This window comes from Pezoporus wallicus, unplaced genomic scaffold (assembly GCF_028554395.1).
Source record: "Pezoporus wallicus isolate ANWC-B61680 ecotype Strahan unplaced genomic scaffold, APGP_CSIRO_Pwel_v1 contig_8372, whole genome shotgun sequence".
Lineage (NCBI taxonomy): Eukaryota > Metazoa > Chordata > Aves > Psittaciformes > Psittacidae > Pezoporus > Pezoporus wallicus.
The window spans coordinates 87843-112365 of record NW_026640907.1 but is presented as its reverse complement, the minus strand read 5'-3'; the positions used below and the strand labels follow the sequence as shown (position 1 = coordinate 112365).

The 24523-nt window shown below is 62.5% G+C and overlaps 1 protein-coding gene across 1 annotated transcript in view; it reads right to left on the bottom strand.

Annotated features, from left to right (window-relative positions):
* The window catches only part of ARAP1 (ArfGAP with RhoGAP domain, ankyrin repeat and PH domain 1), a 43510-nt gene extending 22422 nt beyond the window's left edge, over positions 1 to 21088 (bottom strand). The window contains exons 1-12 of the mRNA XM_057421170.1: positions 20722 to 21088; positions 20024 to 20355; positions 15723 to 15880; positions 15097 to 15167; positions 14299 to 14396; positions 11745 to 11852; positions 6066 to 6135; positions 5502 to 5622; positions 5209 to 5402; positions 3836 to 4142; positions 3664 to 3749; positions 2062 to 2244 (exon numbers count right to left, since the gene is read on the bottom strand). Of these exons, the coding sequence (XP_057277153.1) occupies positions 2062 to 2244; positions 3664 to 3749; positions 3836 to 4142; positions 5209 to 5402; positions 5502 to 5622; positions 6066 to 6135; positions 11745 to 11852; positions 14299 to 14396; positions 15097 to 15167; positions 15723 to 15880; positions 20024 to 20355; positions 20722 to 21009 (2016 nt within the window). The 5' untranslated portion in view covers positions 21010 to 21088. The remainder of the gene's footprint in view (positions 1 to 2061; positions 2245 to 3663; positions 3750 to 3835; positions 4143 to 5208; positions 5403 to 5501; positions 5623 to 6065; positions 6136 to 11744; positions 11853 to 14298; positions 14397 to 15096; positions 15168 to 15722; positions 15881 to 20023; positions 20356 to 20721) is intronic.
* Positions 21089 to 24523: the final 3435 nt, after the last annotated feature.

Below are 24523 nucleotides of genomic sequence, written 5' to 3'. Positions count from 1 at the left end.
CGGGGCAGCAGCGGGAGCGGAGCCGGCGGCCGAGCGGGACAAAGGAGGGGAGGGAGGGAGGGAGGGGAGGTTTGGGGCGGAGGAGCCGCTGAGGTCACGGGGCGGGAGCGGGGCAGGAACACAAACAAAGGCACATGCGGGCCGACGGGCCCGACGGGGAGGGATGCGGGGGGGAGCGGGGACGGCGGTCCCCGTGCTGGGATGGCGTTGCCCGTGCTGGGATGGCATTGCCTGTGCTGGGATGGCATTGTTGGGATGGCATTGTTGGGATAGCATTGCCCGTGTTGGGATGGCATTGCCCGTGTTGGGATATCATTGCCTGTGCTGGGATGGCATTGCCCGGATGGCATTGTTGTTGGGATGGCATTGCCCGTGCTGGGATGGCATTGCCTGTGCTGGGATGGCATTGTCTGTGCTGGGATGGCGTTGTTGGGATGGCATTGTTGGGATGGCATTGCCCGTGCTGGGATGGCATTGTTGGGATGGCATTGCCTGTGCTGGGATGGCATTGCCCGTACTGGGATATCATTGCCTGTGCTGGGATGGCATTGTTGGGATGGCATTGCCTGTGCTGGGATGGCATTGTTGGGATGGCATTGCCTGTGCTGGGATGGCATTGTTGGGATGGCATTGCCCGTCCTGGGATGGCATTGTTGGGATGGCATTTCCTGTGCTGGGACAGCATTCCCTGTGCTGGGATGGCATTCCCTGTGCTGGGATGGCATTCCCTGTGCTGGAACGGCATTCCCTGTGCTGGGATGGCATCGCCTGTGCTGGGACGGCATTCCCTGTACCAGGACATCATTCCTTGTGCCAGTGGGGCAAAGTGGAGTGAAGCCCCAACCCAGCACCATGCCCATGGCTGGGAATGGGAATGGATGAATGGAAGTGAATTGGGTGCTGGTCGCTGTAGGAAGATGCTGGAATCACAGCGTCCCCCTCAACACCAACCCCATTCCAGCCCAATGCTGGACCCCGATGCCATTTCCAAGCTGGGAAGAGGTGAAACCTGGCTGTGGAATGGGGAATCCCATCCCAGACTGGGCTTTCCAGCCTGGAAATGGGGCTGGTTGTGCCCCATCAGAGATGTCTCCCTGTTCCCACATCCGGCTTGTCCCTCCTGGAGAGCCCAGGGTACCCAGTGGGGATACAGGGTGTGCAATGGGGGTGATGTGATACAGACAGAGATACGGGCAGGAATAAAGGCAGGGATGCAGACAGGGATAAAGGCAGGGAGAAGGGCATGGATACAGATAGGGATAAAGGCAGGGGTACAAGCAGGGATGCAGACAGGGATAAAGCCACAGATAAGGCCAAAGACACAGACAGCCATACAGACAGGGATACAGGCAGGGATAAAGGCAGGGATACAGGCAGGGATAAAGGCAGGGATACAGACAGGGATAAGGACAGAGATACAGACAGCCATACAGACAGGGATACAGGCAGGGATTCAGGCAGGGACACAGGCAAGGACACAGACAGGGATAAAGGCAGGGATATATGCAGGGATTCAGGTGGGGATACAGGCAAGGATACAGGCAGGGATTCAGGTGGGGATACAGGCAAGGATACAGGCAAGGCTACAGACATGGATACAGACAGGGATACAGGTAAGGGTACAGGCAGGGATACAGACATGGATAAAGACAGGGATACAGGCAGGGATACAGACAGAGATACACACAGGGATACAGACATGGATACGGACACGGATACAGACAGGGATACACACAGGGATACAGGCAGGGATACAGACATGGATACAGACAGGGATACAGGAAAGGGTACAGGCAGGGATACAGACATGGGTACGGACATGGATACACACAGGGATACAGACATGGATACGGACACGGATACAGACAGGGATACAGGTAAGGGTACAGGCAGGGATACAGACATGGATACAGACAGGGATACACACAGGCTAAGAAGCCACCCAGCCCATACCCTAGGCTGGGCACCCTGCCTGGGCAGACCCTGCACCCCAGAGCAGGCTCAGCACCCCCCACCCCGAGCACCCGAGGGGACCCGCAGGCGCTGCCCCGAGGCACGGACCCTGTCGAGCTCCTCCTGGTTGCCGAAGAGCGGGTGGTAGCGCCGGTACTTGCCCTCCCGGTACTTGGCCGTCAGGAAGCGCCTCCTCTCCCGGCTCCCGCTGCCGGGGCCGATGGATTCGCTGGGGGGGACGTTGGCGGCCCAGAACTGGTTGGCCACAGCGTTACCGATGTGGTGGAAGAGCTGAGGGACAAAGAGAGGGTGATGGGGGGGGTGGAGAGGGGCTGGGATTGGGATGGGGTGGGCTGAAGGGACCCTAAAGCTCCTCCAGCTCCAGCCCCTGCCACGGGCAGGGACCCCTTCCATAGAGCAGCTTGCTCCAAGCCCCTGTGTCCAACCTGGCCTTGAGCACTGCCAGGGATGGGGCAGCCACAGCTTCTCTGGGCACCCTGTGCCAGCGCCTCAGCACCCTCCCAGGGAAGAGCTTCTGCCTAAGAGCTCAGCTCAGTCTCCCCTGGGGCAGGTTAAAGCCATTCCCCTTGGCCTGTCCCTACAGGCCCTTGTCCCAAGCCCCTCTCCAGCTTTCCTGCAGCCCCTTCAGGCACTGGAGCTGCTCTCAGGTCTCCCCTTCAGGAGCCTTCTCTTCTCCAGGCTGCCCCAGCCCAGCTCTCTCAGCCTGGCTCCAGAGCAGAGCTGCTCCAGCCCTCGCAGCAGCTCCGTGGCCTCCTCTGGCCCTGCTCCAACAGCTCCTCCAGGATTCCTCCTGCAGGATGAGCCCGGCAGCAGCTCCGCTCATGGGGACATTCAGAGCCCAAAGCTGCTGCTGTGCCTGCCCAGGGAGCAGTGGGGTGCACCGGGGGGGTGACGGGTGCTGCATGGGGTGCACAGGAGCACCCACTCGCTGCAGTAAGGCAGCCCCACAGCCTGGCTCAGCCCAACGTCTGCAGCCCCCGCAGCCCCTGACCCCCCTTCCTGCCTGGAAAACCACATCTGGAATGCAGCATCCAGCTGCCGGCAAGGGGCGGGATGCTCCGCATCCATCCGGGGGGATTTAAAGGCCATTCCCTGGCTCCTCGCCACCCCACTGCCCGGTACCGAATGATGCTCAGCCTGACATGAAGAGGTTTCTCGCTGCCTCAGCGAGCCCTTGGGAGCTCTGCCAGCATCCCTAAGCAGCAGAGCCAGGGTGGGAATGGGATGCTGGCAGCATCCTGGGTTTGGGCATCAATCCCGGAGAAGGGAGGGGATGGAGCACAGCTGGAAGCGTTTGGGGGCTCGGGGAGCAGGCGATGCCGGAGGCAGCGCGGGTGGGACTCGGGAAGGAATGCGGGATCCGAGCAGGAAAGGTCGGGAAGAGCGGGGCCAGCCAGGGTCTGCCGGCTGGGAATGCGGCTGGGCTGGGGCTGGGAATGAATCCCGTCTGTGTCCATGCATTCCACTGCAACACTTCCTCAGCACCGGCGCACAAGCGCTGCTTGTCCTCACCACGCGGGTGTCCACGGACCACAGGGATGGGGATGGAGGATGCCGAGGGGCCAAACCCACCGCAGCGTCACCCCAAAGGCTGGGGAAGTCCTCAGCCCACCACCAATGGCTCTGCCATGGGGAGGGGATTTCTGCCCCCCAAAAAGGGGCTTTGGGGGGGTCGATCTGCACCAATACCTGGATCAGCTCCTCCGTCCACACCTTCCTGTCCATCTTCAGGCTCCGCACTTTGCTGATTGAAGGACCCAAGCCCCGGTGCTCCCCTGCCAGCGAGACAAAGCCGTTGAGGAGCTGCTTTGGGATGGGAGAAGCCACCCCAGCGCGGTCCCCAGCCTCGGGATGCGGGCACCTGCGCATCGCTTGCAGATGACCACGCAGAGGTTGATGGAGGCCCAGTCGGGCTTGGGGGAGCCGCAGTCGGCGCAGGAGCAGTTGGGTTCCAGGGCCCAGATCCTCTCGGCCACCTCGGAGTTGGAGAGGGCCTCGGCGATGGATTGCTGCATGGCTTCCACCCACTCCTCCTTCTCCTGCTCCGAGTCGGCCGCGAAGCTGAAGGTGCGGTACGGGGTGGTGAGGTCGAAGCCGCGGCGATCCACCTCCTTCACGTTGCCCACGTTCATCTCGATGTAGGTGATGCCGATGCCGAGGCGATAGTCCTGGGGTGAGGGTGGGCAATGGGGACCCGTCCCAGAGGGACACGGGCGATGCAGGAGCTGCCGTGCCCCTTTCCCTGCCTGGCTCCCATCCCTATGGAGCATCTCCAGTGGGTTCGGTGCTCCTGGGGAACCCCAAAGCTTGGAGCGGGTGGTGAGAAGGGGCTGCAGCCCCAGTGTCAGCAGCCTGTGGGGGCTGAGCTGTCCCCATTTAGGGGGTGGCACCCCCAGCTCACTGCTGCCCTGCTCAGTGTGCGGGTGCAAAGGGAAGTGTCTCCCATAGAGCATCCCCCCCATGGTGTCATCATCCACTGCTGTGTGTGCCCCAGAGCATGCCTGGGGTGCCCCATGGTGTCACCTCATCCACTGCTCAGTGTGCGGGGGCAAAGGGAAGGGATCCCCTTAGAGCATGCCTGGGGTGCCCCATGGTGTCACCTCATCCACTGCTCAGTGTGCGGGTGCAAAGGGAAGGGTCCCCCTTAGAGCATGCCTGGGGTGCCCCATGGTGTCACCTCATCCACTGCTCAGTGTGTGGGTGCAAAAGGAAGGGTCCCCCTTAGAGCATCCCTGGGGTGCCCCATGGTGTCACCTCATCCACTGCTCAGTGTGCGGGTGCAAAGGGAAGGGTCCCCCTTAGAGCATCCCCGCGTTGCCCCATGGTGTCACCTCATCCACTGCTCAGTGTGTGGGGGCAAAGGGAAGGGTCCCCATTAAAGCATCCCCGTGTTGCCCCATGGTGTCACCTCATCCACTGCTCAGTGTGCGGGGGCAAAGGGAAGGGATCCCCTTAGAGCATCCCTGGGGTGCCCCATGGTGTCACCTCATCCACTGCTCAGTGTGCGGGTGCAAAGGGAAGGGATCCCCTTAGAGCATCCCTGGGGTGCCCCATGGTGTCACCTCATCCACTGCTGTGTGTGCGGGGGCAAAGGGAAGGGTCCCCACTAAAGCATCCCCGCGTTGCCCCATGGTGTCACCTCATCCACTGCTGTGTGTGCGGGTGCAAAAGGAAGGGTCCCCACTAAGGCATCCCCGCGTTGCCCCATGGTGTCACCTCATCCCCGCCACCCACCTCAGCGTTCTTGTAGAGGAGAACTTTGTCCCCAGCCACCACCACGAAGAGCTTGTGCTTGAAGCCGCGCAGCTCCAGGAAGCCGCTCCTGTCGGGCAGCTCGGCGGGGGCCCCACTGGAGCCTGGGGACCCCGATGTCCTCCTCCGCTCCTCCGCCGCCTGCTGCAGGGTCCGGATCCACTCGTTGCGCTCGGCTGCGGGGATGGGGATGGGTCAGGATCCGAGCCCGGGGCCGGGAAGCTCCCGAGCTCCTCCCGTGGGGCGCAGGGGCAGGCGGGGAGCCGGGAACCCACCATCGCTCTCGGCACGGAACACGAAGTTGCGGTTGTTGGTGATGACCTCGAACTTCTGGTCCCCGACGCTGGCGATGCGGGAGATGGAGGAGACGGGGATGAAGCGCTTGGAATAGGCATCCTGGAGCAGGGGACGGCGGGAGAGACTGCTCAGCACCAGAGGGCCATGGAACCAGCCAGTTCAGGCACTTGTAGGCAGCCATCAGGTCCCCCCTGAGCCTTCTCTTCCCCACACTGAACCCCCCAGGTCCCTCAGCCCTTCCCCATCACACTTGGGCTCCAGGCCCTGCACCAGCTCCATTCCCTGCCCTGTCCCTGCTCCAGCACCTCAAGGTCTCTCTTGCAGTGAGGGGCCCAGAGCTGAACACAGGATTTGAGGTTCAGCCTCACCGTGGCCTTGGGATGATGGGATGGAGACCACCCCAGGCTCCGAGCATCCCGCATCCCACCAGCATCACCCCAGCACCCACCCCCTGCTGCTCCCCGCCATACCCAGCAGGATGCGGCCCCACAGGGGCATCTCCTCTGCCACCTCCTCCCCGCAAGCCCCAGACCCCAACCCACCTTCTCACTGTCGAAATAGCACAGGTGCTCAGCATCCAGCTTCACCCAGCGCCTCTGGTAGATGTAGGACCTGGAAGGGACCCGCTGGAGGTGACCCAGCTGCCCCCCAATGGGGCACCTGAGGACAGGGTGTAGGGAGGGCCCCACGGGACTGGGGCAGCCCCTTCCCTGCTCCCCCCCATCCCCAGGCTGCACCGAGCGCCCTTGAACTGGGGTGACTCCGATGTGCTTCACGCCCCAGTTGTCAAGAGCCTGGGGCCACCTCAGCATCGATCCTGTGCTGTGTCCCCATCCTGATCCCTTGATCCTGGTTTGATCCCAATTTTGATCCTGGCTTTGATCCCAGTTTTAATCCATGTCCCCATCCCTCCATCCTGCAGCGTGTCCCCATCCCCATCCCTCCATCCTGCACCGTGTCCCCATCCTCATCCCTCCATCCGGCACCGTGTTCCCATCCCTCCATCCTGCATCGTGTTCCCATCCCCATCCCTCCATCCTGCACCGTGTCCCCATCCCCATCCCTCCATTCTGCACCATGTTCCCATCCCTCCATCCTGCACCGTGTCCCCATCCCTCCATCCTGCACCCTCCATCCTGTGTCCCCATCCCCATCCCTCCATCCTGCACCGTGTCCCCATCCCCATCCCTCCATCCTGCACCATGTTCCCATCCCCACCCCTCCATCCTGCACCGTGTCCCCATCCCCATCCCTCCATCCTGCACCGTGTCCCCATCCCCATCCCTCCATCCGGCACCGTGTTCCCATCCCTCCATCCTGCATCGTGTTCCCATCCCCATCCCTCCATCCTGCACCGTGTCCCCATCCCCATCCCTCCATTCTGCACCATGTTCCCATCCCTCCATCCTGCACCGTGTCCCCATCCCCATCCCTCCATTCTGCTGCACCCTCCATCCTGCACCGTGTCCCCATCCCCATCCCTCCATCCTGCACCATGTTCCCATCCCCACCCCTCCATCCTGCACCGTGTCCCCATCCCCATCCCTCCATCCTGCACCGTGTCCCCCTCCCCATCCCTCCATGCTGCACCATGTCCCCATCCCTCCATCCTGCACCGTGTCCCCATCCCTCCATCCTGCACCGTGTTCCCATCCCCATCCCTCCATCCTGCACCGTGTCCCCATCCCCATCCCTCCATCCTGCACCGTGTCCCCATCCCCATCCCTCCATCCTGCACCGTGTCCCCATCCCCATCCCTCCATCCTGCACCATCCCTCCATCCTGCACCGTCCCATCCCCATCCCTCCATCCTGCACCGTGTCCCCATCCCCATCCCTCCATCCTGCACCGTGTTCCCATCCCTCCATCCTGCACCGTGTCCCCATCCCTCCATCCTGCACCGTGTTCCCATCCCCATCCCTCCATCCTGCATCCCCATCCCTCCATCCGGCACCGTGTTCCCATCCCCATCCCTCCATCCTGCACCGTGTCCCCATCCCCATCCCTCCATCCTGCACCGTGTCCCCATCCCCATCCCTCCATCCGGCACCGTGTTCCCATCCCCATCCCTCCATCCTGCACCGTGTTCCCATCCCTCCATCCTGCACCGTGTCCCCATCCCTCCATCCTGCACCGTGTTCCCATCCCCATCCCTCCATCCTGCACCGTGTTCCCATCCCCATCCCTCCATCCTGCACCGTGTCCCCATCCCCATCCCTCCATCCTGCACCGTGTCCCCATCCCCATCCCTCCATCCCTCCATCCTGCACCGTGTTCCCATCCCCATCCCTCCATCCTGCACCGTGTCCCCATCCCCATCCCTCCATCCTGCACCGTGTCCCCATCCCCATCCCTCCATCCTGCACCGTGTCCCAAGGGAACACATCCCAGCAGGGCTCTTCCATGGAATCCCTGCGGGATGGGGACCCAGCCCGGGCTGCTGCCCAAGGGTCTGTTTGCTCAGGAAGGGTTTCGCCATCCCCACACGTGACACCAGAGCTCGGCCCTTCTGGAACCGGCAGCAGCCACTGGGATCAGAACCGGGATCAGGAATGGGATCAGAACCAGGATCAAAACTGGGATCAGAAATGGGATCAAAACTGGGATCAAAACCGGGATCAGAACCAGGATCAAAACTGGGATCAGAAATGGGATCAAAACCGGGATCAGAACCGGGATCAGAACAGGGATCAGAAATGGGATCAAAACTGGGATCAGAACCGGGATCAGAAATGGGATCAAAACTGGGATCAGAACCAGGATCAAAACTGGGATCAGAACCGGGATCAGGAATGGGATCAGAAATGGGATCAAAACTGGGATCAGAAATGGGATCAAAACTGGGATCAAAACCGGGATCAGAACCAGGATCAAAACTGGGATCAGAACCGGGATCAAAAACGGGATCAGAAATGGAATCTAAACCAGGATCAAAAAAGGGATCAGAAATGGGATCAAAACCGGGATCAGAAATGGAATCTAAACCAGGATCAAAAAAGGGATCAGAAATGGAATCTAAACCAGGATCAAAACCGGGATCAGAACTGGGATCAGAAATGGGATCAAAACTGGGATCAGAACCAGGATCAAAACTGAGATCAGAAATGGGATCAAAACCGGGATCAGAACCAGGATCAAAACCGGGATCAGAACCGGGATCAGAAATGGGATCAAAACCGGGATCAGAACCGGGATCAGAAATGGGATCAAAACTGGGATCAGAACCAGGATCAAAACTGGGATCAGAAATGGAATCTAAACCAGGATCAAAAAAGGGATCAGAAATGGGATCAAAACCGGGATCAGAAATGGAATCTAAACCAGGATCAAAAAAGGGATCAGAAATGGGATCAAAACCGGGATCAGAACCGGGATCAGAAATGGGATCAAAACTGGGATCAGAACCAGGATCAAAACTGGGATCAGAACCAGGATCAAAACTGGGATCAGAAATGGGATCAAAACCGGGATCAGAACCGGGATCAGAAATGGGATCAGAAATGGGATCAAAACTGGGATAAGAACCGGGATCAGAACCAGGATCAAAACTGGGATCAGAACGGGGATCAAAACCGGGATCAGAAATGGAATCTAAACCAGGATCAAAAAAGGGATCAGAAATGGGATCAAAACCGGGATCAGAAATGGAATCTAAACCAGGATCAAAAAAGGGATCAGAAATGGGATCAAAACCGGGATCAGAAATGGAATCTAAACCAGGATCAAAAAAGGGATCAGAAATGGGATCAAAACCGGGATCAAAGCTGGGATCAAAACCAGGATCAAAAAAGGGATCAGAAATGGGATCAAAACGGGGATCAAACCTGGGATCAAAACCAGGATCAAAACAGGGATCAGAACCACTCGGCTCTGCCCTGGGAGCTCATCCCTGTCCCACGGGACACAGACACCCCCAGCCCCGCTCTGACCTCCCATTGCTTTTAGATGCTGAGGGGTTGGGGTCCCGGTTTGCCTCCCATTGCCTCCCCCAGGCTCCCATCAGCAGCTTCCCAGGGACTTCCCGGTGCTTCCACTTCCCCAGCAGCCCCACTGCCACACTGCAAGCAGCCTGAGCTTCCTCCTCCTGCTCCTCCTCCTCCTGCTCCTCCTCCTCCTGCTCCTGCTGCTCCTCTTCCTCCTCCTCCTCCTCTTCCTCCTCCTCCTCCTGCTCCTCCTGCTGCTCCTGTTCCTCCTCCTCTTCCTCCTCCTCCTCCTCCTGCTGCTCCTCTTCCTCCTCCTCCTCCTCCTGCTCCTTCTTCTCCTCCTCCTCCTCCTGCTGCTCCTCCTCCTGCTCCTCTTCCTCCTCCTCCTCCTCCTGCTCCTTCTTCTCCTTCTCCTCCTCTTCCTCCTCCACCTCCTCCTCCTCCTTCTCCTCCTCCTCCTCCTCCCCCTCCTCCCCCGTCTGCAGCCCCAGTGCAGCAGCTCCCAAACACCCTTCCCATCTCCTGTAGGTTTTGCTCCCAGCTGGAGCAGGGGCTCTTTAAGCAGGTTCCCTGATGGGACGGAAGTGAGCGTGTGGTGCTCACTCTGTGCACTGGCGCACTGGGGGCACTGGGCTCACTGTGCTCACCGGGTGCACTGGGCTCACTGGGCTCACTGGGCTCACTGTGCTCACTGGTCTCACTGGTCTCACTGGGCGCACTGGTCTCACTGGGCACACTGGTCTCACTGTGCTCACTGGGCGCACTGGGCGCACTGGGCTCACTGTGCTCACTGGGCTCACTGGGCTCACTGTGCTCACTGGTCTCACTGGTCTCACTGTGCTCACTGGGCTCACTGGGCGCACTCGGCTCACTGGGCGCACTGGGCGCACTGGGCTCACTGGGCGCACTGGGCTCACTGTGCTCACTGGTCTCACTGGGCTCACTGGGCTCACTGGGCTCACTGGGCGCACTGGTCTCACTGTGCTCACTGGGCGCACTGGTCTCACTGGGGGCACTGGTCTCACTGTGCTCACTGGGCTCACTGGGCCCACTGGTCTCACTGGGGGCACTGGTCTCACTGTGCTCACTGGGCTCACTGTGCTCACTGGGCTCACTGGGCGCACTCGGCTCACTGGGCGCACTGGGCGCACTGGGCGCACTGGGCTCACTGGGCTCACTGGGCTCACTGGGCTCACTGGGCGCACTGGTCTCACTGGGTGCACTGGGCTCACTGGGCGCACTGGTCTCACTGGGCACACTGGTCTCACTGTGCTCACTGGGCGCACTGGTCTCACTGGGTGCACTGGGCTCACTGGGCCCACTGGGCTCACTGGGTGCACTGGTCTCACTGGGCGCACTCGGCTCACTGGGCTCACTGGGTGCACTGGTCTCACTGGGTGCACTGGGCTCACTGGGTCCACTGGGCTCACTGGTCTCACTGGGCTCACTGGGTGCACTGGGCTCACTGGGCGCACTGGTCTCACTGGGCCCACTGGGCTCACTGGGTGCACTGGGCTCACTGGGCGCACTGGGTGCACTGGTCTCACTGGGTGCACTGGTCTCACTGGGCTCACTGGTCTCACTGGGCGCACTGGTCTCACTGGGCGCACTGGTCTCACTGGGTGCACTGGGCTCACTGCGTGCACTGGTCTCACTGGGCGCACTGGGCTCACTGGTCTCACTGGGCTCACTGGTCTCACCGGTCTCACTGGGCGCACTGGGCTCCCCGCGCTTTCTTGTCCCTGAGCACGCAGACACCCATAGCACCCATGTTCTCACTCCTGCAGCACCACAAACCCCTCCCGTGCACTCCATGGCCCCGCTGCTCTCCCGGGGCTCCCAGTTCCTCCTTCCCCAGCCCCACAGCTCCGCACCACGCGCACCGAGGCCGTGAGCCCCAGGCTGGAGCCGGCACCCCTAAGGCAGAGCCACCAGCACCCGCTGCCGCCGCACCCACGGATGGAGGCGCCGGGGGTTGGCACCATCCCTAGGGATCCCCCCACATCCCCGCTGCTATTCCAGGGCTCCCCAGAGCAAAGGCAGCTCATTCCCACGCAGGATCCAGCGGGAAGCTCACTGCAGCCTTCCCTGCTCCCCCCCGGCTCAGTGCTGCTGGCACCCACCCCAACCAAGGCTTTTGCACCCCAGAATGAGTGGGTTTTACCCATTTGGGGTTAAACCGGGGCTGGGGATGCAGCGGGAGGAATTGCAGGGGGACCCCCCGAGGCGCAGGGATGGGTCCCGTGCCCCCCCCCCCCCCCCCCCCCCCCCCCCCCCCCCCCCAATGGCATCACTCACCCCTGGGGTGGGTTCTTGTCCAACCACCCCGCTCTGAGCGGGGCTGGCAGCGGGGACCCCTCCATGTCCGTGCCGCTGGGGAAGGCGGGCGCTGGGTGCGGGCTGGGGCTGCGGACATGGAGCGGGGGGGGGTGGGGACAGGGAGGGTGAGATGCCCCCCCCACCACCACCCCTGCGCGCTGCGGCCTCCCCGTGTCCTTCCCCGGGGCATGGGCAGAGCAGGAGGCAGCCTCAGCAGCAGGGATGGGGGGGGCTTGGGGGGCCTTCCTGGGGGTCCCATTGGTGGGGGTCCCATAGTGGGGGTCCCATTGGTGGGGGTCTCATTGATGGGGGTCCCACAGTGGGGGTCCCATAGTGGGGGTCCCATTGATGGGGTCCCATTGGTGGGGGTCCCATAGTGGGGGTCCCATTGAGGGGGGTCCCATGGTGGGGGTCCCATAGTGGGGGTCCCATTGATGGGGGTCCCATAGTGGGGGTCCCACAGTGGGGGTCCCATTGCTGGGGGTCCCATTGGTGGCGGTCCCATTAATGGGGTCCCCTTGGTGGGATTCCCCTGGTGCGGTCCCATTGGAGGGGGTCCCATAGTGGGGGTTTCCCTGGTGGGGTCCCCCTAAGTGGCGGTCTCATTGATGGGGGTCCCATAGGTGGGATCCCCTTGTGGGGGTCCCATAGGTGGGGGTCCCATAGGTGGGGGTCCCCCAGGTCCTGGGACAGGAGGGACGTGGATTCCAGCCCTGGGAATGGGGGCCAGGGGGATCCCCAAACCCAGGTAGGCGCAGAGCTGCTCCCTGCTCACGCGTGCACACGCGGGCTCCCCTACATGAGTACCGCGTGTGCACACGCGTGCACAGCCCCGAGCTCTGCACGCACACACACACGGACCAGAGCTCTCTGCCGATGCTGACACACACATCCCCATTTACACACACATGCGTGTCCCATCCTGCACACACACACACATCCCCATTTACACACACATGCGTGTCCCATCCTGCACACACACACACATCCCCATTTACACACACACGCGTGTCCCATCCTGCACACACACACACATCCCCATTTACACACACACACGTGTCCCATCCTGCACACACACACACATCCCCATTTACACACACACACACACACACATCCCCATTTACACACACACACACACACACACACACACACACACACACCACACACACACACACACACACACACACACACACACACATCCCCATTACACACACACACATCACACACACATCCCCATTACACACACACACGTGTCACACACACCTGTCACACACACACACATCCCCATTTACATACACGTGTGTCCCATCCTGCACACACACACACAGCCCCAATTACACACACACACATCCCCATTTACACACACACACGTGTCCCATCCTGCACACACACACACACACACACGTGTCCCATCCTGCACACACACACACACATGTCCCATCCTGCACACACACACACACGTGTCACACACACACACACGTGTCACACACACACACACGTGTCACACACACACGTGTCACACATACACACACGTGTCACACACACACGTGTCACACACACGTGTCACACACACACACACACGTGTCACACACACACGTGTCACACACACACGTGTCACACACACACGTGTCACACACACATGTGTCACACACACGTGTCACACACACACGTGTCACACACACACACATGTGTCACACACACGTGTCACACACACACACGTGTCACACACACACACGTGTCACACACACACATGTGTCACACACACACGTGTCACACACACACACATGTGTCACACACACACACATGTGTCACACACACGTGTCACACACACACACGTGTCACACACACACGTGTCACACACACACGTGTCACACACACACGTGTCACACACACACACACGTGTCACACACACACGTGTCACACACACACGTGTCACACACACACGTGTCACACACACACGTGTCACACACACACGTGTCACACACACACACACACACACGTGTCACACACACACGTGTCACACATACACACACTCGTGTCACACACAAACTAGTGTCACACACACACGTGTCACACACACACATGTGTCACACACACACACGTGTCACACACACGTGTCACACACACACGTGTCACACACACACACGTGTCACACACACGTGTCACACACACACGTGTCACACACACACGTGTCACACACACACGTGTCACACACACACGTGTCACACACACACGTGTCACACACACACGTGTCACACACACACACGTGTCACACACACACGTGTCACACACACACACGTGTCACACACACACACGTGTCACACACACACGTGTCACACACACACACACGTGTCACACACACACACGTGTCACACACACACGTGTCACACACACACGTGTCACACACACACGTGTCACACACACACACACGTGTCACACACACACACGTGTCACACACACACGTGTCACACACACACGTGTCACACACACACGTGTCACACACACACACACACGTGTCCCATCCAGGCCGTACCTGCGCAGCGCAGCCTCCCCCTGCTCCTCGCTGAGCTCATCCTCGCTGTCGAGGCTGTTGGCGCGCAGGGACCGCGGTGCCGGGGGCTCGGCCTCCTCCTGCGGGGACACGCGTGGGAGCCCCCCAGTGCTCCAAGCCCTCTGCTGCGGCCAGGGCAGCCCGGGCGGTGCTGAGCAGCCCCCGGCCCCGCTGCGGGGCTCAGCCGGGTGCGGCGCTGCAGGGGGACCCGCACGCAGCACGGGCGGGATGCAGGCAGCTGCAGGGATGCTCTGGGCGCTCGGCGGGGCAGGGACCCCGCTCTGCACACTGCATGGGTGCTCCCCAGCACCTCCAAAGCAGCCCGGCACCAGCGCTTCTCCCCGGGAATGGTCACCCTGCTCCCGTGGGATGGGGCAGGCTGAGAGCTGGGACCACAGAACCGCGTGGAGAAGAGAAGGCTCCTGAAGGGGAGACCTGAGAGCAGCTCCAGGGCCTGAAGGGGCTGCAGGAAAGCTGGAGAGGGGCTTGGGGCAGGGGATGGAGGGATGGGATGAGGAGTACTGGCTTCAGCCTGGCAGAGGGAAGAGTTAGATGGGACATGGGGATGAAGCTCTTCCCTGGGAGGGTGCTGAGGCGCTGGCACAGGGTGCCCAGAGAAGCTGTGGCTGCCCCATCCCTGGCAGTGCTCAAGGGCAGGTTGGACACAGGGGCTTGGAGCAAGCTGCTCTATGGAAGGGGTCCCTGCCCGTGGCAGGGGTTGGAGCTGGAGGGGCTTTAAGCTCCCTTCATCCCAAGCCATTCCATGACTCCAGGACCAACCTTCTCAGCCATCTCCCCCACGGCTCCACTTAATTCCTCCTCCGAGGCCGAGTCCTCGTAGTCCGAGTCATCTGCAGGAGCAGAGGGAAGATGCTGGGATGGAGCCAGGGGTCCTGCACCCCCTGCCCATCCCAGCCTGCACGGGGCTGCGCCAGCGCTGGCTGGTGCCCCTGCCCTTGGCAAACCCCGGCTCCAGGGCAACAATGGGGGCTTTATCCGGAGCCTGGAGAAGAGCTGGGAAGGGCAAAGTCCCACCGGTGGCAATGGCACAACCACCGCGGCACCACTGGGACGGGACTTTGGCACCATCCCTGCTCTTGTGCCCCTGCCCGCCCAGCATCACCCCAGTGAAACCAGGCCTGCTTCAAACATGGTGACCCCTGGGGAAGAGCAGAAGGCTCCAGGAACTGGTGCCTTCAGAGCGCTGTGCTCTCCTCCAGGAGATGCTGCATCCGAACCCCATCCCACACCCCGCACCCCTGGAGAACCCCCATCCCAGAGGGGACGGAGGAGGGAAGGACCCACCAAGCGGGAGCACGGCACCCACGGGATGGCTGGGGCGGGATGGGCCCATGCCAAGGGATGCCCTGGGCCAGGGGAAGGGCCGAGGGTCCCCCTGTACTCACCAAACTGGGGCACGAAGGGGACGGTGGCCTTGGGGGGCGGCTCCGGTGGCAGCGGTGCCGGGGGCTTGGAGCGGGGTAGGAGCAGCGGTGGGGATGGGGGGCACGGGGGGACACCAGGGGGTCTCTCGGCGATGGGGACCCCCTCCTTGGCAGGGGTGCTATGGAGAGAGGAGCAAACCTGGAGCAGCCCAAGCCTCCCCTTCCCAACCCTGGCGCATCACGAGATGGGGCGAGAAGACCCCACCGCATCCGGTACCCCAAGCGCCAGCAGATCCAAGCCCATGGACTGGGTCCCATCGACCTCCCTCAGGTTATCCCAGTGCTTTTCCAGCCTGGGAATAGCTTCCTGCCCCCAGCCTCACTTCCCCATCACCAGGGCTGCGGCTCCGGTGCCTCATCTGCCCCCCAAGGACACCAGAAGCCACCTATGGCATCGAAGGCCACATCCTGGAGCAGGTTTGATGCTCTCCTGGTGCGTCCCCAGCTGGATCTGGGGTGCCCCAAGCAGGATGGGGGGAACTGGGGGGCTCCCTGCCTACCCGGGGCCCTACAGTGGGCTGGGAAGCAGGGATCCCGGTAAGATGATGGCATCAAGGAGCTGGGAGCTTGATGCCAGGGATCAACCCTCGGAGATGGAGCCTTGGGGCTCTCCTGGGTTGAGAACCCCAGACCTTGGCCAGAGGGAGCCCAGGGACCCTCCTCGTGCCCACGGGCTGCTCCTGCCTCCCGCTCTGCACTCAATTCCTGCTTCCCCACCATGAACAGAAGCCATGGGATTTATGGAGCTGGTTTTAGGGCAGGAAGCGGAGAGGAAGCTTCCTGAGGAGATAAAAGGATGCGGGACCCGACTGAGCAGGGAGGGGGCTGAGGAGGCAGGCAGAGCCCCACCGCGAGCCCCTCACCATGGAACCGCCACGGAACGGGATGGGTTGCAGGGACCTCAAAGCGCATCCGGCCCCAAGCCCTGCCCTGGTCACACTGGTGCTGAAGCCACCATCCCCATCCCCGCTGTGCCCCACACCGGCCCCAGGGCGCCCACGGCCACGTCACAGCCCAGCACCGCCACCAGCACCCCTGTGCTGGTCCCTGGGCTCCCATGGTGCTGCTCTGGGACACGCTGCCCTCCTTTCCCAGCAGCCATCGCTGTGGGAACCAGCCACAGCCACGCATCCATTAGGGAATGGTGGATGGGAATGCGGGCACGGAGCGGCCACACAGCACAGGCAGCGGCTGGTGGCACCCAGGGACAGGAGGTGACAACAGAGCCCAATGGGGTCTGCGCATTGAGGGCCACATTGGTGCTGTCCTCGTGGCCCCCCATGGGGGCTCCGTCACCCCTGCACCCCAAAGCCAAACCCCAGCACCCGGGGCTCACAGGGATGTGCCTCTGCCATCAAGCTATCACCTTCCGGGGGGGCTCCTCTGCACCCATAGCAGCATCACCCCATTACTGAGGTGTGGACACAAGGACCCAGCACTGCGACCCCAGCAGGGCAAGCATCACCAGCACCTCGAACAGGGGCAAGCATCACCCCAACAAGGGCAAGCATCAACCCAGCAAGGGCAAGCATCACCTTCAACAGGGGCAAGCATCACCATCACCTCCAACATGGGCAAGCATCACCCCAGCATGGGCAACCATCACCTCCAACAGGGGCAATCATCACCTCCAGCATGGGCAACCATCACCCCAACACTGGCAACCATCACCCCAACAGGGGCAACCATCACCCCAACATGGGCAACCATCACCCCAATATGGACAACCATCACCCCAACAGGGGCAACCATCACCTCCAACAGGGGCAACCATCACCCCAACACGGACAACCATCACCCCAACATGGGCAACCATCACCCCAACATGGACAACCATCACCCCAACATGGGCAACCATCACCACCAACATGGGCAACCATCACCCCAACAGGGGCAACAAACACCCCAATACGGAAAACCATCACCCCAACAGGGGCAACCATCACCCCAATATGGACAACCATCACCCCAACAGGGGCAACCATCACCCCAACATGGACAACCATCACCCCAACATGGACAACCATCACCCCAATATGGACAACCATCACCCCAACAGGGGCAACCATCACCCCAATATGGACAACCATCACCCCAACATGGGCAACCATCACCCCAACAGGGGCAACCATCACCCCAACACAGACAACCATCACCCCAACATGGACAACCATCACCCCAACAGGGGCAACCATCAGCTCCAACAGGGGCAACCATCACCCCAACAGGGGCAACCATCACCCCAACATGGGCAACCATCACCCCAACAGGGGCAACCACCACCCTAACAGGGGCAACCATCACCCCAATATGGACAACCATCACCCCAACACGGGCAACCATCACCCCAACAGGGGCAACCATCACCCCAATATGGACAACCATCACCCCAACATGGACAACCATCACCCCAATATGGACAACCATCACCCCAGTGCTCTCTGCCCCTGTTCACCCCATTCCATGGGGGGAGCTCTGTGGCACCCACCGAGGACACGTCCCTGTGCCCCCCACATGGGCCACGTCCCCGCGGCCGAGCGCCCAGCCCCGCGCCCACCCGAGGCCACGCGATGGAGCAGGGAGGACCCAGCCCCGCGGTGCCGGCTCCCCTGGCACCGTCCAGCCGCTGCCTGCGCCCGAGGGGACGGCGGCACCCAGGGACCTGCTCCCGCAGCCCCCCCCCGCAAGGACGGGGCTCCCCGCTCCCGTCCCACGCAAGGGCAGCGAACGGGGCTGCTCCCTGGGCACCCCCCCCCCCCGAACCCCCGGTCCCCTCGGTGCATCCCGCACCCACCGCGGGCCCCCGGGACCCGGTACCTGCGCGAGCCGCCGGGGCCCGGATGCGGCGCGGTCCGGGGATGCGGAGGGACCGGAGCTCTCGTCACCCCCCGGCACTTCCTGCGCCACCGAAACTTCCTGCACCGGCCGCGGCCCCCGCCGGACGGGAGCCACTGCGGCCAACGGTGGCCAACGGTGGCACTGGTGGCACTGGTACCGCTGGTGGCACCGCGCAGCTCCCGGCCAGGCCAGGGCCGGCAGCGGGTCCAAGGCGGGGGGGGGGGCTTGGGGACCACCTCGGTGCAGAAGGGATGGGGACGGGCTTTGGGGAGCGATCGGAGCCGGGGGGCCGTGGGGATGGGTGTGTGCCCACCCATGGGTGCCGTCCCCCCGCTATGGAACCCACACACACACCCCAGCAGCACATCCCGGGGGGGTCCCTGAGGGGTCCCTCACACCGCAACGCACCTCACACAGGGAGGGTGCTCGCACCCAAAGGGTCCTCTCCCCTCCCCATAATCAGACCCCACTCACCCCCCCCCCCCAGCTCCGCAGGGCAGGGTTTTGGGGTGCAAGGTGGGGGCAGCATTTTGGGGGGTTCCTTTTGCTGCAGCAGCAGCCTCGGTGCTGGAGGATGCTGCAGCGGGCGGGGGGGACACACGAGGCAGGATGAGCCCCGACCTGCCCTCAGCTCATCCGGCCACATCAGCTTCCCCACCCCGACCCCCCCCGGCTGCGGTTCGCTGCCTGCCCGCATGGGGTGTGACGAGTTCCTCGGGCCTCAGCGCTGCCAGGACCTGGGGATGGGGGGGGGGATAAAGGGGGGAAAAGAACCCCCACCCCATGCTGGGGTCTCCCAAGAGGGGATGGGGCAAAGGGGGGTGTCCCTGGGGTGACCCCCGCACACAAACAGGGACAGTGCGACACTAGAGGGCATCGCTGGGCAAGAGAAGCCACTGCTGCTTGGGTACCCTAAATGTGCTGGCAGGTACCCCAAAGGGATGCGCAGGGGGTACCCCACGTGTGCTAGGGCTTAGGGTACCCCACGGGATGTGATGGGGTCTGCGGGGGGTACCCCAGGAGCTGTGCTGGGGGGTACCCAAGGATATGTGTTGTGGCTGGGGGTAGCCCAGGGGTATGTGTTGGGATCTGGGGGTGTGGGTACCCCAGAAGTTGGACTAGGATCGGGGGAGATGTGGGTACCCCCAACGGGATGTGCTGGGGGGTACCCCAGGGACATGTGCTGGAGCTGGAGGTACCCCTGGAATAATGGCTGGGGTTTGGTGGTACCCCAGGGATATGTGATGGGGGTACCCCAGGACATGTGTTGGGGGGTACCCGAGGGGGATGTGGTGAGGTTTGGGAGGGTGCCTCCCCCCGGCCAACCCCCATGCCCGCACCCAACGGTCCCCGCACCACCACAGCAGCCCCCCCACGGCTCCCCACACCCCCTGTGTGTCACCGCCCCCCTGCACCCCCTTTACCTCCTGTGGGACGCGGCCCTGGGGGGCAGCTCCGGGGGGCCCTGCGGGGCCTGGCCCTTGGCTTCCAGCTGGTGCCGCTTGGCCGGCAGCGGCGGCAGGGGGGTTCTCAGCGGGGGCCTCGTGGTGCCGGGCGGTGGGGAGGCCCCTCTGGGTGCTGGGGGGGCGCTGGGAGAGGGCTCGGGGCTGCCCCCCTTTAGCGATGCCGAGAACTTGAGTGGGGGGCGGCAGCCGACCCTGGGCGGGATGGGCGGGGGGTGATGGGTGAGGCTGGCGCCTTGGTCCAGCTCCATCAGCGGGGAACGGGGCTCGGGATGCTCCCGGGGATGTTCCTGGGGATGCTCCCGGGGATGCTCCCGGGGATGCTCCTGGGGATGCTCCCGGGGATGCTCCTGGGGATGCTCCCGGGGATGCTCCCGGGGATGCTCCCGGGGATGCTCCTGGGGATGCTCCCGGGGATGCTCCCGGGGATGCTCCCGGGGATGCTCCTGGGGATGCTCCTGGGGATGCTCCCGGGGATGCTCCTGGGGATGCTCCCGGGGATGCTCCTGGGGATGCTCCCGGGGATGCTCCTGGGGATGCTCCCGGGGATGCTCCTGGGGATGCTCCCGGGGATGCTCCTGGGGATGCTCCCGGGGATGCTCCCGGGGATGCTCCCGGGGATGCTCCTGGGGATGCTCCCGGGGATGCTCCCGGGGATGCTCGGGTGCCGCCGCGGTGCTCACGCGGAAAACGTGCCTCTTCATGGGCACAGGCTTCGGGGCGGGGGCCCCGGGGGGGGTCCCTTCAGCAAAGGCTTTCTGCAGCCCCAGCAGGATGCGGCGGCGGTGGCCGGGCAGGAGCACCCCGAGCTGGGTCAGGCTCTGCTCCGTCAGCGCCCGGCAGTCCCGCACCGTGAGCAGCTCCCTCCGCTGGAAGCAGCCCGCGTACTGCTCGAGGTGCAGGGCGGCCAGCCAGGAGGCCACGGGCAGGGACCCCTCCTCTTCCATGGTGGGGGCCGGCGGCAGAGCCCCCGCGGTGCTCAGAGCATCCCCTGCGCGCGGCGAGGCTCAGGATGCATCAGGATCTAGGGATGGAGACAACAGAGGTCAGGATCGGTCCTGAGCTGAGGGAACACGGGCCCTGGGCTAACGTTACCCCCTGGGTTTGGAGGGGACCGAGGGGGATGCAGGGGTGTGGGAATGCTGGAGGATCCTGGGTGAGGTGTCTAAATGTCGGTGTCGTCCCCACTGAGGCTCAACAGACCACCACCAGCACCAGCACTATGAGGTCGCAGTGCGCTCCCCGGCCTCGGCATCCCACCATGTGCAATGGCTGGGTTGGTGTGGGGTGACCATAGACCCCCCCAAAGCCATGGGGTGTCCCAGCACATGCAATGGGCGGGCTGGTGTGGGGTGGCTGCAAACCCCCCCCAACCAGACCCCACGGCAAGAAGCAGCCAGTGGAATCCGCTGGGAACCGTGGTGTCCCGGAGGATGCTCGGGTAATTAAGGGATAATCGATAGGGAACGGAGATGATGCATCAGGAGCTGCAGAGCTGCTGCAGATGGGAGGCAGCTCCTGCTCTCCCTGCTCCCAGCCTCTGCCTGAGTGAGCCAGGATGGGCAGAGAGACACGGACAGATGGATGGGTGCAGGAGATGCACCTCAGAGCCTCTGCATGGCAGTGGGATGCTGAGAGGAGGCACCATGGCAGTGGGATGCTGAGAGGAGGCACCGTGGCATTGGGATGCTGAGAGGAGGCACCGTGGCAATGGGATGCTGAGAGGAGGCACCGTGGCAATGGGATGCTGAGAGGAGGCACCGTGGCAATGGGATGCTGAGGGGAGCCACCATGGCAGTGGGATGCTGAGGGGAGCCACCATGGCAGTGGGATGCTGAGAGGAGGCACCATGGCAATGGGATGCTGAGAGGAGGCACCATGGCATTGGGATGCTGAGGGGAGGAACCGTGGCAATGGGATGCTGAGAGGAGGCACCGTGGCAATGGGATGCTGAGAGGAGGCACCGTGGCATTGGGATGCTGAGGGGAGGCACCGTGGCAATGGGATGCTGAGAGGAGGCACCGTGGCATTGGGATGCTGAGGGGAGGCACCGTGGCATTGGGATGCTGAGGGGAGGCACTGTGGCATTGGGATGCTGAGGGGAGGCACTGTGGCATTGGGATGCTGAGGGGAGGCACCGTGGCAATGGGATGCTGAGAGGAGGCACCGTGGCATTGGGATGCTGAGGGGAGGCACCGTGGCAATGGGATGCTGAGGGGAGGCACTGTGGCATTGGGATGCTGAGGGGAGGCACCGTGGCAATGGGATGCTGAGCGGAGGCACCATGGCAGTGGGATGCTGAGGGGAGGCACCGTGGCATTGGGATGCTGAGGGGAGGCACCGTAGCATTGGGATGCTGAGGGGAGCCACCATGGCAGTGGGATGCTGAGAGGAGGCACCGTGGCAATGGGATGCTGAGAGGAGCCACCATGGCATTGGGATGCTGAGGGGAGGCACCGTGGCAGTGGGATGCTGAGAGGAGCCACCATGGCAATGGGATGCTGAGAGGAGCCACCATGGCATTGGGATGCTGAGAGGAGGCACCGTGGCATTGGGATGCTGAGAGGAGCCACCGTGGGATTGGGATGCTGAGAGGAGGCACCGTGGCATTGGGATGCTGAGAGGAGGCACCGTGGCATTGGGATGCTGAGAGGAGCCACCGTGGCATTGGGATGCTGAGAGGAGCCACCGTGGCATTGGGATGCTGAGTTGAGGCACCGTGGCATTGGGATGCTGAGAGGAGCCACCATGGCATTGGGATGCTGAGGAGGCACCATGGCATTGGGATGCTGAGAGGAGGCACCGTGGCAGTGGGATGCTGAGCGGAGGCACCGTGGCAGTGGGATGCTGTCCCCAGCCCCATCAAACCCATGGGTCACAAAGTACCTCCCAAGCTCCAGTAGAGCAGCACAAGCTCACTCTGGTCCTCAGTGGAGCTTAAATCTCTCTTCTGGCAGGTTGAAGCCATTCCCCTTGGCCTGTCCCTACATCCCTTGTCCCAAGCCCCTCTCCAGCTTTCCTGCAGCCCCTTCAGGCACTGGAGCTGCTCTCAGGTCTCCCCTTAAGGAGCCTTCTCCTCTCCAGGCTGGACCCCAGCTCCCAGCCCGGAGCTGCCCCCATCACGCCGCTGATTTTGGCTGTTTCAGAGCTGCTCCAGAGGACCCCAAGCATTTCCTGGGGCTGCCCCTGCCATCGGCCCATGCGGGTCACGCTGCCTCTGACTCAGGCACTTCCCTCACTTGCGGTTTCGGTCGCCCCAGCCAATGGCGCATCCCCTGCCCGAGATAGCGGGGCTCATCCCAGGGGATTGGCCTGAAACCCACGTGTGCCAAGGAAGGAGCCTGAGCCGAGCGGCACCAGCGCAGTCCCACGTCCCCACCGCTCCCATCAGACCCAACGAGGAGCCAGAAGTCCCTTGAAGCAGCACAGAGCCAGGGATGCAGCCGCATTCCGGCCCTTTCCGCCTCCCACCTCCAGACCCGACTCGTGCACCATCAAACCAGGGGAGTGACAGCACCGGTGACATCAGTGTCACAGGACATCCAGCGCTGTCACCCCTTGGGCCGCTGCCTACAGGAGCCATACCCTATGGATATGGAGTCCCACATGGGTCCTATGGATATGGAGTCCCACATGGGTCCTGTGGATATGGAGTCCCACATGGGTCCTATGGATATGGAGTCCCACATGGGTCCTGTGGATATGGAGTCCCACATGGGTCCTGTGGATATGGAGTCCCACATGGGTCCTGTGGGTATGGAGTCCCACATGGGTCCTATGGATATGGACTCCCACATGGGTCCCCTCCCGGGAAGAGCCATGGAGCATCCCCATTGCCTCCAGTGATGGCAACCCCAGGGCTGTGCCAAGCTCTTCGCCCCCGGAAATGATCCAATGGGATCCTGCCGTGTTCCCAGCTCCCATCGTTTATCATTTAACCTCTACCCGAGAGAGGAGGAAATTCCAGGAGCAAAATCCACCTGGAGAAACGCCCTATCCCAGCTGGCTGATGGGAATGGGGGAGTCACCCCAGCCCAGCCCCCCAGCCGCACCTTTCAGCTCTCAAATCCCCTTGTGCTTATCCACCACATTCCTGGATTAGGGAATGCCGCCAGGGTTGTTCTGTAAGAGCCTTAAGGGCTGTAAGAGTGGTGTGACGAGGGGCAGGGACGGCTGGATCTCAGGGGGCCAAAACACACCTTGGGGTGAAAATAGGGCTGGACCCCCCCATCCCAATGCTCATCTCAGGGTCCCCATGCTGGGTTTGGAGGATATGGGGATGGTCCCCATTGTCCCCATGGGTGGGACCGAGGGGCTGAGCTCTCACACAGGGGTGCTGTGGCTTTGCTGGGGGGATTCACATCCACCCCATCCTCTCCAATCCCACCCAGATGCCTTCAGCTCAGCTGAGCATCGCCCTGAGCTGCTGAGCACCGCCACGGCACCGGGGACGCGCTCAGC